General features: G+C 56.1%; 1 protein-coding gene across 2 annotated transcripts in view; it reads left to right on the top strand.

Annotated features, from left to right (window-relative positions):
* YJEFN3 (YjeF N-terminal domain containing 3) overlaps window positions 1–19199 on the top strand; it is a 47779-nt gene extending 28580 nt beyond the window's left edge. For both annotated transcript variants that reach the window (XM_043535861.1, XM_037885725.2), the window contains exons 4-7: window positions 6022–6132; window positions 9073–9186; window positions 11914–12064; window positions 15458–19199. In XM_043535861.1, coding sequence (XP_043391796.1) covers window positions 6022–6132; window positions 9073–9186; window positions 11914–12064; window positions 15458–15657 — 576 coding nt within the window. In that variant the 3' untranslated portion in view covers window positions 15658–19199. The remainder of the gene's footprint in view (window positions 1–6021; window positions 6133–9072; window positions 9187–11913; window positions 12065–15457) is intronic.
* The last annotated feature ends 499 nt before the right edge of the window (window positions 19200–19698 follow it).

Here is a 19698-nt window from a genome sequence, read left to right as displayed (position 1 = left end):
ACTTTAACTGGAGTTACCAAACAGTTCAGTTTAAAGACACGTTCCTGTGGAAAGGCCTGGTTACCAACTCCCCCGCCATACCTGGGTCAAACACATTCCAGTGTGTATCCATAGCGCCTACACACGTCCCAAGACTATCAGTGATCAGCGGCTAGTTATTAGTTTTCACCTCATCAGGCGTATTTTGTACAGAGATTATTACAGTGGCCTGTAGGGTGTGAATGCAAGGGTGCTCGGTGTCACAGTTTTCCTTAGAACAGCCTAAAAAAGCCACGGTCCCGTTCTTGTGGTTCTGACCCACCTGGGTTTGCAGCCTCCTGAATTTCTGGTCGAACGAACCCCAAATCTCAGCTACATGCTTGGGTCAAAGCAAAGTACCGAGTTGCACCTGGTTTTGCACCAAGTTGGCCCTATGATGAGATAACTGGCTCTGTGGATGAGGGAAAAGCAATGGACATGATATATCTTGACTTTAGCAAAGCTTTTGCTACAGTCTCCCACAGTATTCTTGCCAGGAAGTTAAAGAAGTATGGATTGGATGATGGACTATAAAGTGGATAGAAAGCTGGCTAGATTGTCGGGCTCAACGGGCAATGATCAACGGCTCAGTGTCTAGTTGGCAGCCGCTATCAAGCGGAGTGCCCCAAGGGTCAGTCTTGGGTCCGGTTTTGTTCAACATCTTTATCAGTGATCTGGATGATGGGATGGACTGCACCCTCAGCAAGTTCGCAGATGACACTAAGATGGGGGGATAGGTAGATACGCTGGAGGGTAGTGAAAGGGTCCAGAGGGACCTAGACAAATTGGAGGATTGGGCCAAAAGAAATCTGATGAGGTTCAACAAGGACAAGTGCAGAGTCCTGCACTGAGGAAGAATCCCATGCACTGCGACAGGCTGGGGACCGACTGGCTAAGCGGCAGTTCTGCAGAAAAGGACCTGGGGATTACAATGGATGAGAAGCTGGATATGAGTCAGCAGCGTGCCCTTGTTTCCAAGAAGGCTAATGGCATATTGGGCTGCATTAATAGGAGCATTGCCAGCAGATCTTCAGCCTGGAGCCCACATCTGGAGTACTGTATCCAGTTTTGAGCCCCCCACTACAGAAGGGATGTGGACAAATTGGAGAGAATCCAGCAGAGGGCAACAAAAATGATCAGGGGGCTGGGGCACATGACTCATGAGGAGAGGCTGAGGGAACTGGGATTGTTTAGTCTGCAGAAGAGAAGAGTGAGTGGGGAGTTGAGAGCAGCCTTCAGCTACCTGAAGGGGGTTTCCAAAGAGGATGGAGCTCGGCTGTTCTCAGTGGTAGCAGATGACAGAACAAGGAGCCATGGTCTCAAGGTGCAGTGGGGGAGGTTTAGGTTGGATATTAGGATACACTATTTCACTAGGAGGGTGGTGAAGCACTGGAACGGGTTACCTAGGGAGGTGGTGGAATCTCCTTCCTTAGCGGTTTTTAAGGCCCGGCTTGACAAAGCCCTGGTTGGGATGATTTAGTTGCTGTTGGTCCTGCTTCAAGCAGGGGATTGGACTAGATGACCTTCTAAGGTCTCCTCCAACCCTGATATTCTATGATTCTACTGTTACTGGAGGGTAGATGGCATTTGGCTCTATTTTGGGGGGACTGTTTGAACCTGACCGGTCTTTGTTGCAAAAGCTGGTGAAGCTTAGCAGCCTTCCGGATTTCTCCTGTGGCAGCTCTCAGAGCCCCGGTCAGGAGTGGGCTCGGAGCTGCACAGATAAAGAGAAAGGCACGGTCCCTGCCCAGTGATCTTACAGTCTAATTAAAGACAGGACACGCCAGGGGCATGTAGCACACGCCAGAGGGGAGAGGGTACCAGCAAAGGGACGCACAGCTCCATGGACTAGCTGCATACCTCACTTGCCATCTGGCAAGGAATACGGCAGGGCAGAGGAGGGGAGAACAGATTTGCATTTGTGGGGAGGCCCACGTGGCCAGGGGCCTTTCCCCAGGGGCCTGAAAGTGTCTCTTTTCAGCCCCACGTGTGCAAAGCTTTGTCAAAATCCAGTTACGTAAATGGGGGGAAATGTAAAGAAGGCGCATTGAGCGCACCCCTCCGTGGGAGAGCGTGGCTAGCGGATGGTGGTTAATAGCAGTATTAGACAGATATTCTTCCCTATCCAGGCGGGCTTTTTTTAATCACCTTCCTCTGCTATCTTTGAGCCGCAGGATTAATTCTGGCCCTGGCAATGGGCCGTCTGTTCAGAAGCAAACCCGCCAGCTGCTGGGATTTATAAAACCGGCCCCTTCTATTTTCAGCTGTCGCTTAAAACCCCTCGAAGCAGCTCCTGCTTCTGCTCAGCCAGTCCCCAGGGAAGCTCCCGAGCGGAGAGTGCCTGGGAACGTGCGGGACCCTCCAAAGCGCAGCTGCCAAGAAGGTTATAGTTAGAAGCAGATCTTCACTGTCCTGCACACGATTTGTCTCACCCCTCTTCCCCCGAGACCTAGCTCCACATTTATCGGCTACAGCCGCTCACTTCCCACTCCCTGTCTCCCGGGGCAGAATCGTCGGCCCAGCCCAGCGCTGCCCCACCCGCCAGCAGCTGCGTGGAATGCACCGCTCGCTCTGACAATGGCTAGCAGGTGAGCTCCGTGCCAGGGCTACGGGGACAGCTGACCCCTGGACGGCGGAGTGCAGAAAGGTGACCGGACAGGCCACCTCTGCAGTGGGCAGTGCATTGTGGGACCACAGCGGGAGGGCTGTTTGCACACTTCCTCTCCACCAAGACTCAACTGAGTGACTGCTTGTTACTGTTTATGCTCTGTATTGCAGGAGCACCTAGGAGCCCAGGCATGGCCCAGGCCCACGTTGTGCTGGGCTCTGCACAAAGCCAGAACAAAAAGACAGTCCCTGCCCCAAAGTGTTTCCAGGCTGAGTAAATCTAGCTTTGTCCCTGAGTAAGGCTTCTCCCCTGGCTGGAATCACTTGATGGACAGGCTGTGAAAAGTTATTTCTGCCCCTTGTCTGCCACATCAACTTATTTATTTGTATGACAGCAGCACCTAGAGACCAGGGTCCCATTGTGCCAGGGGCTGTACGTACACCTAGGCAGCCCCTGCCCTAAGGAGCTAACAATCTAAACGGACAAGACAAAAGGTAGGACGGGAAACAGAGGCACCCCAGCGGGACTTTACTGACAGAGCCAGGGATTGATCAGCGGCCCCCTAGTCTGATGTTCTAACCACTAGGCAATGCTGCGTCTAGGCGTGCCCAATTAGAGGGTGACCTCTCTGCTGGAGACGAGGCCTCAGCTATGTTAATGAGGGGGAATAAAAACGAACAGATTGTAGCAGAAACTTCCTCCCAGCCACAAGTCTCCTCCGTACGTCAGGCAGGGAATAATTGCTTCTCAACGCCCCGTTCAGTCTCATGGCATCCAAATCCCGGAGCCGTGGCTCGCCGCACTGACACCTTTGGACAGGGCAAGGTCCTCAACTGCGCGTTTCTGTCACGACGAAAGCTCGGGGGATAAACGCGATTCAGTCTTGCCTTTTACATGGCGCAGGACAGGACAGAGCTCTGAAGGTCATTCTCGCCCCGTTTCCAGGAGAAAATAGGTGCCCATGTGTTTGTACAGCTTGGCCTTCATAAACAGAGAGAGAAGATTTATGGATCAAAGATAGCTTTGTGTCTTATGAGGGCGAAGGCTCAGTAGCGCCACTGTATTTAGGGCTGGCTCAGCTTTTCCATTCTAAGCCTCTGTGCCAGCCTGTGCCCCCCCCTTTTAAGGGCACAACAATTTGTTTTGGGAAGAGAAACATTTGGGAGTTGAGCTCCTCGATCCTCTGTGGCCTTGGCTGCGCGACGCTGGCTGGGTGTGCCCGAGCGTTCTCCCCGGGAGAGCCGCATGCCCGGTGGTGCGGCTCTTCATTTTTGTAGCCTGGCCGATGAATTGTTCTGCAGCCCGGGAGGGTGGCAGGCGGCGGGGGAAGGTACCGGTTTATGCAGGAGGAGGGCGGGTTGGAGGCACGCTCCTGGGGGTCAGGAACCTGAGGGTCAGGAGCTCCGGGGACTTAGCTGGAGGAGGGGGTGCGCCGGCCCTGTGAAAATCGGGCCCCTGGGCTAGAATCAAACTGTTGCCACCATGTGACCGAGGACGGTTGTTGTTATTTGTAATAGAGGAGCAACTAGAGGCCCCAGCTGAGCTCCCAGCCCTGCTGTGTCAGGGGCTGCAGAGACACACCGTGAGCCACAGTCCCCGCTCCAAAGGGCTCACAGTCTAACTAGCCAACCCATGGGAGAAAGGAAGCGTCATTGTCCCTCTCGGACAGAGGGGAAGCCCAGAGCGGGAAAGTGACTTGCCCAAAGTCACCCAGTGCATCTGTGGCAAAGCCCAGGGTTAAACCAAGAGCTCCTGTTTCCCAGCCCGGTGTCTTACCCTCAAGGCTAGCCTTCCTCTCAAAGCATCTAGGGGAGAAAAGCAATCCTCAACACCCTCTGGACTCCAGGCCTTTAGTTGCTGTGCTGCCTCAGTTTACCTAGGTGTGAAATGCGGGTAACATTGTCTTCATTAATGCTATCATGTACCTTGAGAACCAGTCAGCCATCACTGTGAGAGCTGGTTCACTCTCCACCTTCCTGCCAAGCCGCTGGGCACATCCCGAATGGACTGAGCAAAGTTCATTGACCCAGACGTTTTTTGGCAAAAAATTCAGATTTGGTGACACCAAAACATTTTGTGAATTTGTATCAGTTTCAGCTGAGTCTTGAGCTAACCCCTAAAAACAAACCAAAAAAATCAAAATGTTCAGATATTTTTTCGACTCGAAACAACTTTTTGTTTCAAAATTTCCTATGTTTTTATTGTTAGGAAATGTAAAAAGAAAAGAAGCACTCCGTGTTTGACCTGAAACAGATTTTTTCCCAACTTTTTGATTTGCCAAAAATGATGTTTTCGGTTTGCCCCAAAACAATGTTTAAAACCAATTCAGACTTGCCGGTGAACTGAAAAATCCGTCGATCCCTGAGCTCCAATCCCGACCGCGGTGCTTGCCGGGAACAGCCTCATGGCTGCAAAGTGCGGTCTCAGGCCCCAAGGAGGGGGCTCGCGGAGCAGCGTCTTCTCTCTGTCTCTGTCCCTCCTTCCCAGCAATGGTGACATTCCCTCCTCCTGGAGCCAGGAGACTCCGGAAACATGGCAGTGCCCAAAGTCTGGAGTCCCAGCCAAGGTGCAGCGGAGCCAGCCAGGGCCCAGGGACTGAAAAGCTTGTTCAGGGCGTCAGGAACCGTAAATAGTTTGTGCAGTTTGGTTGTGTCCGGTGTTTGGATGGAACTAGAGGCCAGACTCCAAGAGCAGGAAAAATCAGCCGGTGGATAAATAGGAGGCTTTGCCTGCGGTCTCTGTGCAGCTTGGTAATTTTCAGACTGCTTTTGCTCCGTCCGGCAGGGCCGCAGCGAGTGAGACAGTTAGGAGCCTGCCAAGCTGCCCTGCTCCTCTGCATCAGCTCCTTCGTGCACGGGCTCCATGCTAGCTAGATGGCTGCTGGGGCTGGGAGTACATCATGTCTCGTGGGGTGCTTCCAGCCTGACTTACGTGTCCCAGTGTGGGGGCTAACGGGTCCCGTGCTCCTGGGGTCACCGTCTTTCAGATAAGTCTGGCGGGCCCCTCTGGGACCACGTTGTGCAACCATTGAGGTGTGAATCCCAGTGGCCTGGCTAAATTCCAGGCGGCGTAACGCCATTCTGCCTTCCCCACTCCATTGCAGTTTCATCTGGATACAGCACACTTCTCCACTTCCTATTCTAAACCACTGGTGTAGCGTTGCTGTGCCCTGTTAAACAGCTGCTGTGTTCCAACCCAGAGGTGGCTGCATTTCAGCAATGGATGCAGTTTTTCCTGTCTCTGCTTATGGATTTAGGCACCTTGGGGATGGAAGGTCAGAGAGAGACATGGGAGGTTTTTCCTACCATGGGGCCCAAGCTGATATGAATGGGGACAGAGATCAGATTGAGTGACGCTGCAGGGTTTTGATCCCATTGTTTTTCTCTGCGCTGCAGGTGTTCCCTCTGCCGTCCCTCCCAAGGAAGCAGCCCACAGTGCTTGTGGTGTGTGGTCCCGATCAGAACGGTGCCATCGGGTTGGTGTGTGCGCGGCATTTGCGGGTGTTTGTAAGTATCCTTAACAAATCAATCATCCGCCACCTTCCTTGTGGCTCCTGGGGGTGGGTGGCCCCACGCTGTGGTCTCAGTAGCCCTTCTCCGGGCCTCCTGGTGCCCTGACTATCACTTGCCCGATAGAGCCAGGCACGTGGCTGGATTCTCTTCTCGTCCCATTGGTGTCAGTGAGCGCACTCCTGATTTACACGGGTGTAAGCGAGAGGAGACTCGATCCCATGGTCTCTCGATCCATGCTAGCGGCCGGGACAGAGGCAGCTCTTTGATTCCTCAGGGTAGCTGCCCCTGTTAATTCATTCATCAGAGGCTCTTCACCTGCAGCAGGAGATGCAAGGACGGGGACAGATCCCCGTTCTGCATCACCAGTTGGCACCTGACTCAGATCCGCAGGGCCCAGGGTGAGACACTTAGGGGCTCTTTGGGGGCCCAGGAAACGCTGAGACTATTTCCCAGGGGACAAATCTCCACATGGCAAACTCAACCGGTGCCCCTGGCGGGGCCTGGCACCTCTGTGGGCAGCCCTCGCAGAGAGACCCAGGACTGAGTGGGTCACAGAGATTAGACCCCTCCCCTTATCTATCCATTCAGAGCTGAGGGGTGGGGGAGGCCCCCGCTTTCACTGTCTCTGGCCACCTGTTCTGCGGACAGGCACCTTTCGCCAGTACTAAAATCCCCCGTAGCAACCTTTCTTCGTTACTGGAACCCTGGGGCAGCCAGGGAAGGGCCTGGGGGCAGCTAACCTGATCTTGCAATGAGATCCAGAGAGTGGAAGCTAATGCAGTTTGGGGGCTGCGTGACATGAGCAGGTCTGATATCCCATCTGCTAGAGGGCAGACAGCAGCCTGTGCATTCAATGGGCCCGATTCTCAGCTGCTCCATTCCCACCCTGGGACACACTGGGGGAGGTGGGACTTCGGGGTGGCTGAGGAGCTGTAGCCACCATTGTGCTTACCATGTTCTGAGCACCCCCACGCTCCCAGAGCGAATGAGAGCAGCCCCAGGGCTGCTCTAATTTGTGCTCTGCTTCCTGTGGCCCCTAGGAATGGGAGGATAACCCTAGTCAGAGTGCTGTCCCCAGTGCCAGGGCTGGTGCAGATCCTTTATGTCCAATGTGCAGAGGCATCCCAGCATGCTCTAGGGAGGTGAGACCCCTTGTCTGTACTGCTGCACACAGAGTCCGCCGGTCCAGCTCTGGGCTAGAAGCCAGTCGCAACACTGCAGGAAATTCAGGAGCCGCTAAACGCTGCCAGAGCTGACTGACAAATAAAGATCAGACGAGCTAAATACAGCAAGTCCCAGCGAAAATCCCATGGGAAAGGGTCGGGCAGGGCGCGAGGGAATGGAGCAGAGAAAGCTAAGAATAGCGCAGGCTGCTCCTCCAGAGCCCTGGGCCCCGGTGGCGCGATCCGTCTGACCAGGGCATGTCTCCTCGGAGGGCTGGGACAGCGGTTACAGTCAATGCGCTGCAGGATGCGGCCGGGAACGCTGCTGCGATAGACGCATGAGGCTGGTGCTGGGAGCTCGCTGGCTGAGCAGCGCTTTCCCAGCTTGGACCAAGGGCTGCCCACCGCTCAGCTGCGCTCCACGCTCTGTGTCCCAGGAGCGCAGCGGTCTCCCTGCCAGATGTCACAGCAGCAGGGAGTTAGGGGGTGTGTGGGGACGCTGGGGATCGCCCTCCCGGTAAACTCGGGGGTGGCTTGTCTTTCCCGGCTCTCTCACACCCCGGGAAGGGCAGGGGGGATCTGTCCCGTGTCATGCTGCAGTCTCTTGTAAGTGCTGTCAGTCGGAGAGGTCCCAGCGTGGTGCAAAGCCAGGCAGGCCCAGCGGCAAACACCGAATGGGAGCAAATGCAGCATCTCCCTGGACGCCTGCTAACGCCATCTGCCTGCCTCTCTTCAGCGCTCCCTGTATCCCAGCAATCAGGGGCGAGAGCACCTCCTGCTCCATTAATCCTGGCTAACTCAGGCTAGAATCACGCCAGGCTCCCAGGGAGGAACCAGCTGGGTCCTGTAACCACGAGCGTCATCCTGCCATTCCTCCCCCTGATCCCTGAGGGGCTGTGGGAAGCCCCCAGGAGCCCTCCTAGACAAGCCCCTGGGGGTCTGCCAGCGGGTTAGACCCAGCTCCTGCTTTCAATACAAAGCTCATCCACTTGCCTGCTGCAAACTCGACCCAGAGGCCCATTTCCACGCCCCAGAGAAAAGCCCAGGACCAGCACTGGGCACGGTCAGGAGCTGGTCTGGTGAGAAAAGCACTGCCCCGTGCCCCCGCTTTGAGTGCTCTGCAAAGAGTGAGTAAAACCCAACTCCCCTGCGGGGCGCAGGATTCTCCCTGCTCGTCTAGTGCGGTGATGGGGCACCGAGAGGCAAAGCGACTTGCCCGAAGTTGCTCAGGGAATTGCATCTTCCAGGGGAACCCAGGAGTCAGCCTGAGTCCTTTCTCCACAGCCACAAGACCACCCTTCCCACCCCTCTGGTAGCCATCTGCTGGGCCAGTCATTCCGAGTGGGCCTTCCAGCTGAATAACCCCCCTGCAGCCGTTGGCTTAGTGCCATGGCGGTTCCCGAGCCAGCACCCACTGGGCTCAGGGCGAGTCTTTCTAGTGAAGCCGGGAGCGCTGGACTGGGCCCCGGGAGGAAGTGGGGTTTTTTTACCCAGGAAAACTTATGCCCAAATAAATTTGTTCATCTTTAAGGTGCCATCGGACTCCCGGTTGTTTCTGTGAATACAGACTACCACAGCTGCCTCTCTGATCCTGGGCCCCAGGAGATTCCCTTTCTGCCCGTGGCCCTTTCAGATGCTGGGGGAGGGGGAGCAGAGGTCCAAAGGTGCTGGATTGCCTGCAGCTGCCAGTCAAGGTGGGGCAGAGGAAGGAAGGGGCTGGGGTGGGAAGAGGCCTTTTGGGTGCAGGTTAAAGTGTTCTCTCCTCCCTCAGGAATACGAGCCGACCATCTTTTACCCCAAGCGGTCCCTGAATTCCCTGTATCGGGATTTCACCACCCAGTGTGAAAAGATGGACATCCCCTTCCTCTCGTACCTGCCGACGGAGGTGAGCGACGCCCTGGTGGCACGGAGCGCGGGTGTGTGTGCGTGTGTGCGTACACGCGGTCCCCCTCCCCTTTACTCTGCCCACCCCACCGGCCGAGCCGTCCCCCATTCAGATCCAGCCCACGCACTCTCCAGCCACGTGGGAGGCACGAGCGCCCCACCAGAAACCCAAACTTAACAGCCAAAGTTCTTCCAGGGTTTAGAGCCGTCACCCCGCAGCAAAGTCTGGCTTGAGGTAGTGCTGGGTGTCGGGAGCAGGTTTCTGCAGCCTGACACAAATGGGGGCTTTATAGGCACTGGGGACCTTGGGAGACTTTCAAATGGCCAGTGGGGGCATCCTCGGTGCAGGATTCACCAAGCTGCCGCTGTGCCTAAAGGAAGCGACTTCAGATCATTTCAACTGCGCCGGGCCGAGCTCTCCTTTCCCAAGGGAGCCGGCCCAGGGGGTTTCCCTGATCAGCCCCCGCGGGGCTTTTCTGGCGGCTGCGCAGGGTGGTGCTGCAGGGAGGCAGGTGTGTCCAAGGGCTTAAAGAACATCAGGTTTCCAGCTCTTTTTAAAGAGCGCCCCCTAGTGGTGTGGGCTGCCTTGCTGCAGCCTGGGCTCTGACTCCAGCCCAGAGCGTGGGTGGAGTGAGGGGGATTTGGAAGGGTTTTTTGGCCGTGCCAATCACATGCGTCCGAGCAGAGCCTCTCAGCTCTAACTCTCCTCCGGGCAGGGACTGTCTTTTCTCTCTGTGTTTGTACAGTGCCTAGCACAATGGGGTTGTGGGCCATGCCCGGGTCTCCTAGTGCTATAGTAACACAAATAATTAATAATCCTAATTACATGCAGTTCTCTCAATACGGGTAAGAAGGAAGGCACAGGGGCTCCTAGGTTAAACCACCCGGGGTCTAATACTGGTGTGAGGGGAACCCAAAGGCTGAGATTATGGGGAAAAGCAGAGTGCAGACTAGATTTGAGGTGTAGTCCGTGCGGAGACGGTTATGGCCTTTTGTTCAGGCATCTGATCCGAGCATCAGGGTTCCAAAAACGCCAAACGGCGAGTGTGATCCGCCCACTGCTGGAAAAGGAATTACTGAGTCTTATTTCCTACCGTCCCAAACAAACACTGCCAGATATTTTATTTTTTAAACATTGGACTCGGTTGGAGGAATGTGACCTCAAATTACTGTCCTGTGTGGCTCCATTCCACTGTATGGGCAAGAGCACAGTTGCTTTAAAACCCTTTGGGGTTTTGGTCCCAGATTCTGCCGCAGGCTCTGGAAATGCACAGTAGGAGAAGTTTCTAGTTACAGCAACAATAAGATCAAATATGTTCAATTTAAAACCTGTTACAACCTGGCTCCTTTTGGGGGCAGTGTATTTTTTAAGCTGTGCCATAGAAGTTCAGCATCAGGACAAAAAAAAAAACAAAAAACCCTGTAAAAATCATTTTTTAAGCCCTTGCTTCTGGCCAGCGCACCAGGTTTTCACTCTGACGTCCTAGGTGTTAGCAGCTTTCACTAACCCTCCGGGAGACCAGGCCTGCTAACTTTAATCTTGTGATTTCTTCATTCCGGGAAGCCACCTGTCACTCCAATGCCTTTGGTCAGGCCTTAAAGAGAAACCTCCACGGGAGAACAACGATCAAAAATGACACAGATGAATCAAGCTGGGCTTTCTTGCTGTATTCAGAAGTCCGAGCGCTCTCTCTTGCTCTGACTTCGTCTTTGGAGACGTCCCGCGGGGAATGTTCCTCTTCTGTTGTGGGCCCCGGCCATTTGTGATCATTAAAGATCCTCTGGGAATTTTTGTAAGAGCCGGAGTGTGCTGCCCAGACTCCAGGTGTGGCAATTTCCAGCTTGCTTCCCTGTAGCCCCCTGCATGGGATTAGTCTTCACTTCCTGGCCTAAACTGCAGAAGCCATGTTGCTACGTGCAGTTAGACAGCTGGAGCTTGATGGTCTTTCATCATGCCCGTTGGATGACACCCAGTCCACTGCTGTCACACCAACCGGGGGCAATGGCTCATGGTTACAGCTTCTAACCGAACCCAGTAGCTGCAGCCACCACCTACCGACACCCCACCTGGCCTGCGGCTAGAGCGCGCACCCTAACACCGAACGATGCTTGATACAAGCCTCATGTGCTTACTTCTCTGTCGAGCGACTTCCTGAGCCCCCTGCAATAGACATAAACTGCCCACAGCTGTTCTCTCTCCATTGCTCTGAGCTGGCTGGACTGTTTGTAGAGGTTGATCTTCAGTGCTGGGCTGGGCAAAAGTTCCCAGCTAATCTGGAAGGCAGCTGGTCCTTTTATCTGCATCCAGGGCATGTTGTAGGGGGACACTTCGCTGAGGGGAGAAGGCTCTGTGAGATGCTTCTCTTTCTCATTGAATGGTACTGTCAGATGTTAGGGGCCTTGCAGCTCTCTTGGAGCCAGCAGGCTAACATCTGTTCCGTCTCTGTAGGAGTGACAGGGAGAGGGAAAGTGGCCACGGAGAGCTCGGCAGGCAGAGGGGCTGGGGCTGTGCCCCAGCAGGAGGGTCTGTACAGGGAGAACATGGGGGAGGGCGGCCAGGACCGTGAGTCAGCAGCCCAGTGCACTGGACCGGGTGCACTCGGTCACCTTGGCCTGTGTGCGCGGGAGTCCACAGAGGGCTTATGGGCTGGATGAGGCCTTCCTGCCGGGTGCTGTGAGGCTCGGGCTGGCAGATGGGGGGTTTCTGACTGGGTCCCGCCCCCTCCAGGTCCAGCTGATCAATGATGCCTACAACGTGGTGATCGACGCCATCCTGGGAGCCGACGCTGAGCCGGGGGAGGTGAAGGAGCCGTACGCCAGCATCTTAGGCACCCTGAAACAGATCCGGATCCCCATCATCAGCCTGGATGTGCCCTCAGGTAGGGATCCCAGAGCCTCCCCGGGGGGGACCCCCGCATCTCACCTTACCCTCTCCTATTGGCACTTGCTCTCCCCACCGTGCACCCGAGAGTCCTCAGCCCTGGTTACCCGCCTTTCGCCACATCAGGTCCATGTGGCTGCAGGGTCTCACCCCCACCAGCCACATGATCTTACTTCCCACTCCCCTTCTGCTCCTCCCAACCCCCTCTCTATGGTCCCATCCCCTTCCTGCTTGTCCTTTCCTGCCCTTGGAATAGCCAGCAGGATCCGCTCCACCAGGCAGCCCTGACCCATCCAGGGATGGTCGTCTTGTCCTCTGGCGTGGGGCAGGGCCTTTGTCCTGGGTTGCAAAATGCTGGGCACAGCCAGTCTAACAATACTATTTCCTCAGGAAGGGCTGATCACTAGCCACTCCGGTAAGGACCCCTCCACCTCCCGCTTCTCTCTTGACACCTCTGCAGCCAGGGACCCCTGGGGTTACTGGTTACGTGCTAAGAGCAGCTTCAAGAAGAGCAAACCCCAGGTCAGATCAGTCATGTCATCGTGTGCATAAGAGCAGAGGACGGATAGAACTCCTGGGTTCTGTTCTCAGGTCTGGGAGGGAAGTGAGGTTTAGTGGGATAGCTAGGGGAGGCTGGGAGTCAGGACTCCTGGGTTCTGTTCTCAGGTCTGGGAGGGAAGTGAGGTTTAGTGGGATAGCTAGGGGAGGCTGGGAGTCAGGCCTCCTGGGTTCTGTTCTCATGTCTGGGAGAGAAGTGAGGTTTAGTGGGATAGCTAGGGGAGGCTGGGAGCCAGGCCTCCTGGGTTCTGTTCTCAGGTCTGGGAGGGAAGTGAGGTTTAGTGGGATAGCTAGGGGAGGCTGGGAGTCAGGACTCCTGGGTTCTGTTCTCAGGTCTGGGAGGGAAGTGAGGTTTAGTGGGATAGCTAGGGGAGGCTGGGAGTCAGGCCTCCTAGGTTCTGTTCTCAGGTCTGCGAGGGAAGTGAGGTTTAGTGGGATAGCTAGGGGAGGCTGGGAGTCAGGACTCCTGGGTTCTGTTCTGAGGTCTGGGAGAGAAGTGAGGTTTAGTGGGTTAGTGCCTCAGTTTCCTGTGTAGACCAGGGAACATGGAATGGGGCTCATGAGGCTAAATTCGTACATGTTTGCAAAGGGCCTTGAATTCTGGTGAACTAGGGCAGTGGTTCTCAGCCTTTTCCATTCCAGGACCTCCCCTTTAACTGGGACCGCGCTGGGGCCCTCCCACGCAGCAGTGCAGTGGGGAGCCCGTGACCTGGAGCGCTGAGGAGAGAAGCAGATTATCGGGAGCAAAGCCGGCAGAAAGCACCGCTTGGTCTCTGCTGGGCTAATGAGAGATGTTCGATGGGGTTTGTAGGAGTGGCTGAGCAGGTGGCCCGGGGAGTGCAATGTGGGCTAGTGAGAAGTGAGTCCACGGTGGGATCCAGCCACGGAGGGATCCATTCACGTTACAAAGCCAATCTGCAGTGTCTTTTGGGGGTGCAGCTGATCGGGACGGGGGGTGTTGTCAGAGGTTGGAGCTGGCGCCTTGCCCAGGGATGAGCTGGAGTGTCAATGGGTGGGCGCTTTCCCCACCTGTGTGAAATGAAGGAGGAGGTGGCGCGTGACAGGGATCCAGACAAGCAGCTGGATGCTGTGCTGATGCGTGGCACGAAAACAGTCCCTTCTCCTCCCTACAAAAGTGACCTAGCTTCTCCTCGGGGCTCTGACCCTGGGGAGCGTTTGAACCCTGTCTCCTGCGTGCCAGCTTCCCCTATCCCTGGGCGTCCTTTGCTTGCCAGCAGCTCTGGCAGAGCAGCTGAAAGGGAGCTGCCTCGCGTTGCGTTCAAGGCATTTGCAATAAATACTACGCTCCCCGAAGCGAGACATGATGTAATTTCAACACACAGTCGTGTCTGGTGGCCGGGCCTGGTATTGCCATCAGACTGCAGCAAAAAGCCCCGCGCAGCCCAGCCAGGGGAAGAACAAACAGGAGCCCTTGAGATGTAAATGTGCAAATTCTCACCCAATGCCAGGGCCTGTGAGGGAGAAGCTGTTCCAGCTCTGCCCGGCCCCGCGTCCCCTAGGCTGGCTGCTGCTGTGGAGCGGAGGGCACAAGCCTCCCTCCGTTGGTACGCGCTGCAGAGCTCCGCTGTCTCTTCCACTCAGTCCGGGGGGTTGTGGGTGCAAGACCAGCTGGTGTGGGCAGAGGACCCACTCAGTTCATTAATCTATCGGGTGGGATGTAAATCCGCCATCCTGCTGCTTGGCACTCTGCACCGATTATTTATTTGTATAGCCCTGGGCGAGGTTAACTGGGCATCGCAGCTCACTGACCCTAGCTGAATTCCAGCCTAGGAAGAGGCATTCCGCCTCTCTCTAAATTCCCTGAGAGGCAAGAACTGGATCCGACTTCCTTCTTTGCTTCCTCTCCCACAGCATTGCTGTGTGCAGGGCACGCAGCTGCTGAGTTCCACACTAGAAGTGTCTGCATGTCAGGCAGGAGAGAGTAGCCAGAGCACAGTGTCCCCGACTGCTCCTGAGGGGCACAAAGGGGCTCTTCACCCAGCCGAGGTGTGATGGGTTTGGTCACAGAACCCCCCTTGGGACTGTCACCTGACGTGCTGAATTTACCTCTGAGCCCGTTTTCCCTGCCAGCTTGGGACTCCAGACTCCTGCCTTGCTGAGCCAGACACGCCAGCCTGCTGCAACCCAGACCCAGGTCTGGTCCCCGTCCCCAATGCTGCAGACTTTAACCAAAACCTGCTCAGCAGGTGCACAAGGAGGGAATCTTTTGTCTCGCTGGGTTCCCACCCCTCCTTGTAACTGGAAAAGCCCCAGGTTTAAGAGGGATTCGAGTGTCAGGTGACATGTTCACATGTCCTCTGAGACCCCCTCCATTCTTCCATGGCCGGCCGCACCTATGCAGAAAGGCTTGCAGGTAAAGAAACCATTTACAGCCAATTGTCCTAGTCAGTGGGAGCCAACGAGATTCTAACCCACAATAGGACCTCAGAGTTATACTTCATATTCCTAGTTTCAGACACAAGACTGATACATTCACACAAATAGGAGGAACACACTCAGTAGATCATAGGCTTTGTAACGATACTTTACAAGAGAACTTTTGCATAAAGCATATTCCAGTTACATCATATTCACACTTATAAGCATATTTTTATAAAGGAGATGGAGTGCAACGTCCCACGAGGATTGGCCCCGCGGCGCTGGGCAGGTGCGTGAGCTCTGGACACTCCTGTTAGTGACACGGGGGGAAAGGCAGACGTAGGAATGAGAATCCCCTTTCCCCACCTAACTCCTCCCTCCCTGTCAATGCTGTTCAGACACACCTTGCTCCAGCTTGCCTCTGACCTTTCCTTTCTCTCCTTTGCCACGGCAGGGTGGGATGTCGAGACGGGAAACAGCGAGGGAATCAGCCCTGACATCCTCGTCTCCTTGACCGCGCCCAAGCAGTGCGCAACCCGCTTCCTGGGCAGGCACCACTTCCTCGCTGGCCGCTTCCTGCCCTACGACGTGCAGAAGAAATTTGAGCTCAACCTGCCCGAATACTCAGGCACAGAGTGTGTGGTTTCGCTTTAAGGCTCTGGGGGGAGCGGGAGCGGGGAGGGGAGTTGGGGGTGGGGGGAGAGGAAAAGCCACCCAGCTCCTCCAGAATAAAAAGGCTTCAAAGCGTTTTGTATTTTTTGAGCAGCTGGGTGACTCCTTGCTGGGATACTGTGTCCGGGCAGCAGGGCCTGGCTTCCCATCCAGAGGCCATGCAGCTCCCAGGGAGGGCGTCTGCTGGCAGGAGGTCCTTGGACATCTCAGGCCACCATGACCAAGCCTTCATGTTGATCATTTAAACTCGGGGGAGGGGGGGTGCCCAGGGGATCAAAGGCAGTGCTGAACCGAACCCCTCTCCTCCCATGGGTCCCACACCCCCAGCGTCTCAGCCCAGGCCGCGGGGTTGAATTGTGGAGTCACAGGGGCAACTGTGTCATTTTGCGGCAGGGTGAGGAAGGCCGGGTGGCTTGTTCCTGGGCTGCCAGGAGCTCAGATACCCCAGCAATGGGCACCCATGTAAGCGCCTTGCTGGATAGGTCCCTCCAAGATGAACTGTCTCCCAAAGGCAGGTGGGGGATGTACGGCAGGAAGAAACGTGCACTCGGCCCCTGGCAGGACGGGCCCAGCTGACCTCATAGGCCTTTCCCATCACTCCCTGCCCTGATCCACGCGTTGGGATTTCTCAGTGCCCTTTTCACAGGAATCCTTTGTGAACAGGAGCCTGCTCTGTAGCCAGCCAGTTGGCAGGTTGCTGCTGCCGGGGGCCGAGGAAAGAGCAGAGAGAGGCAGGATCAGGAGGCGATTTCCTACCTCGCCCCGTAGGCCTCGGCTGCTGCTCTTGTCGACGATCTGCCTGCATGTGGAAAGGGAAGGAAACGACCTCCCTCTGCACTTGCTGTAACTGCCCAGCTGCCCCTCAGCCAGAGAACAGGGCTCTCCTTGGGCTGCTGGCTGGTGTGCTCTGGACATTGGGCCTAGAAGGTTTCTGTGCTGCTCTCCCCGCGCTGCCAAGAGCTAGGGGTCGCTGAGCCGCCTCGGAGCTGGGGGAATGGCTGGGTGGCCATCGCCCAAGGGGTAACCACCGAGGAAGGCCGTGGGTTCACGGGGTGGTCAGCACTGCCCTGCTTAGCAGGTGTCCCCCAGCCCTGGCTCAGTGCAGTGATGGGGGCGGGGGTCCAGCGCATGTCACCAGCAAAGGATTCTCCTAGAGGTAGCAGGGACCCAGGCTAGGACCATGGCCAGCAGGCTAACTACCGCAGGCAACAGCGATTTGGGCAGCTCCCCAGTGAATCCTGCCCGAAGCGGTGGCCGGTGCTGTTCCTAGCCTGGCTGCTTTGCCATGCGGGGAGAAACCTGCATTTTTCTGCAGATCAGTGAAATCTCCAGGGGCCAGATGCACCCCCTCCCTGCCCCCGCATCGTCTTCCACCTGTTCTGAGCTAAAGCTCTTGGTGGCCACTCCGTTTGCACCAGCTCCTGGTTCCCAGGTGCAGCAAAACGACAAAGCAGTGCTTAGGTGGTAGCATTCCCTTTCCCCGTGCAAACTCCCCTGGGAACTGGCCCGGGGCAGTGTTCTCTGAAGTAGGAAGCACAGTAGACTGGATGAGACCGATTTTATTACAAGGGCTTAGTAGCTGTTAGCAGCCCTGCCTCCCTCCCTGTACTGTTAGCAAGACCCAGCGAGGGAGGGGGACGTACTGCTGTTTACGCAGCGAACGCTCCACCCCAGCTCAGCTTGTTCCATTTATGTTGGTACATTTCTTCTTTGGGGAGCTGGAGTCTGTACGACGCGGGAGCTTTGATGCTGAGTGAGAGCATGGCTCGGTCTTGGGAAGCTCACGCAGCGTACTGCCCAGTCCAGGGGGCTGCACGGCCTCCCCAAATCCGGTCCGATATGCTGCCTTGGGGCCCTCGTGTCACGGAGTCCCTGGGCGATGCTCTGGAACTGCTCCCCATGAAGCCAGTCAGGACTCTGGGGCAGCCGCCTTCCTGTGAGCAGACTGTCTTCAGGGCACACAGCTCACCCGGCTTCCACCTTCCTGGGTCTGACCTCGGAGCATTCAGTATCCTCTGCCCCTCCGTGCGCTTCCCTCAGTGAGTCCGCTCAGGCGGGGCTCCTGGGGAAGCCAGAGGGTCCTGCCCCCCAACTCCGCAGTCAGACGGGACTCTCAGCCAGCCAGTAAAACAGAGGTTTATTAGATGACAGGAACATGGTCTAAAACAGAGCTTGCAGGTGCAGAGAACCAGATCCCTCAGCTGGGTCCATTTTGGGGGGCAGTGAGCCAGACAACCCCGTCTGCCCTTCACTCCATGTCTCCAGCCAGCCCCAAACTGAAGCTCCCTCCAGCCCCTCCTCCCCTGGGCTTTGTTCCTTTCCCGGGCCAGGAGGGCACCTGATTCCTTTGTTCTCCAACCCTTTAGCTCTCACCTTGCAGGGGGGAAGGGCCCAGGCCATCAGTTGCCAGGAAACAGGGTGTCGGCCATTCTCTGTGTCCAGACCCCTGAACACACCTGCCCTCTAGGGCTCTGCAATGATCATACACCCTTACCCCACCACCTAGATACTTAAGAACTGCATAGGGGAAACTGAGGCACCCCCACACTATTCAGAGGAAACATTAAGAACAGTCCCACTTCGTCACACCTCGGTGCCAGCAGATAACATAAGAACATAAGAATGGCCCTACTAGGTCAGACCAAAGGTCCATCTAGCCCAGTGTCCTGTTTTCCAACAGCGGCCAGTGCCAGGTGCCCCAGAGGGAGTGACCAGACCAGGGAATCATCAAGTGACCCATTGCCTGTCACCCATTTCCAGCTTCTGGCAAACAGAGGCCAGGGGCACCAAGGCAGCAGGACCTGCCCCCGGCCCCCCCTCCCATAGCATTTAAGGTGGGGCCTGGGGTGAGTCACACATGGCCTGATTCTCCACCAGGGCAGCTAAGCGGAGTTTTGTCCTCGACCTCATTGGAAGCAAGATCAAGGCTGGAGCCTCCCTACAGCTTCCTTCTCCCCACGCACATGAGGCAAGTGACTTGCTTCGATGGCCCCTAGTGGCTCCGCAGGGCCACAGCTCTGGCCTGGTTATGCCCCAGGATGCTTTGGCCACTCCCCACATGGACTCTAGTTTTTCTGATGGAGGCCCTGTGGTGCTGTCTGGACACTGATTTTCCAGCTCCTGCCTTTACCTCCCCTGACCTGAGCACGCCACTGAGCCACAAGTGGGAGGCCCACGACCCGCTGTGCTCTGCCAACCCTGCCGCGGTCACGCGAGGTAAGCTGCAGGCTGGGCAGGGCGAGCCAGGGGCATCGTGTGTGTGTGTGTAGACAGTGATATGCTCTTCTAATGAGGATTATCCAGGTCAGTGACAGCAGCGTCCGCCCCGCAGGGGGAACTGAACGGACTAGAGAATCCGGGCCAGGCACTGTGTGGTGGAGCACAGCGGGGCAGGTGGCTCCCTTGGGATTTGTTCCTGCGGGTGTTGAATGTTTCTGTGTCTCTGGGCTCCTGGAGCTTTGTCGTTTGCGCTCAAACAGAGAGCCAGGGGAGAATGCTGCTAATAAAGATGGGCTTGGAACCGACCCAAGGTGCCTGGGCTTTTTATTCAGCATGTCAGCTGGGTGTTAAGAGCTGTCTGGGGCCCTTAAGACAGCACAGGGCTGTCATTTCCACCTGGGCTGGTTTTCGTTGTCTTTTCGCCTCCGCTCGAGCATGATGAATCCATTACCAAACTGGGGCTGTGGATGGGGAACAATTGGGTCACCTCCCAGGCTGTACGTAGGCTGCCGTTTGAAACCCTGCCAAAGTCAAAGCAATGCGCCTTAGCCTCTGCTCAGCCCTGGCAACCCCAAGGCTGCTCTAACCTTGCAGGTCAGGTCCCAAGTGGTGCTTAGACACTGAAAGAACCTGGTCCCTAGTGTTGCCAGAAGGCCGAGTGATCGTGGAGAGGGTTGTTAGCCAGTCAGTCCCACCTCTGTGAAATGCGTCATCTCCAGACGTCTCCTGAGCTTGTGCATCTGCAGAAGGGGGCTACTCCATCTTGTTGCCCCCCGCCAAGTGGTGGCAGGTGCTGAGGCCTTG

This window comes from Chelonia mydas, chromosome 25, assembly GCF_015237465.2.
Source record: "Chelonia mydas isolate rCheMyd1 chromosome 25, rCheMyd1.pri.v2, whole genome shotgun sequence".
Classification (NCBI taxonomy): domain Eukaryota; kingdom Metazoa; phylum Chordata; order Testudines; family Cheloniidae; genus Chelonia; species Chelonia mydas.
Note: the sequence above shows the minus strand (reverse complement) of the source record. Positions and strands in the feature narration are given on the sequence as shown.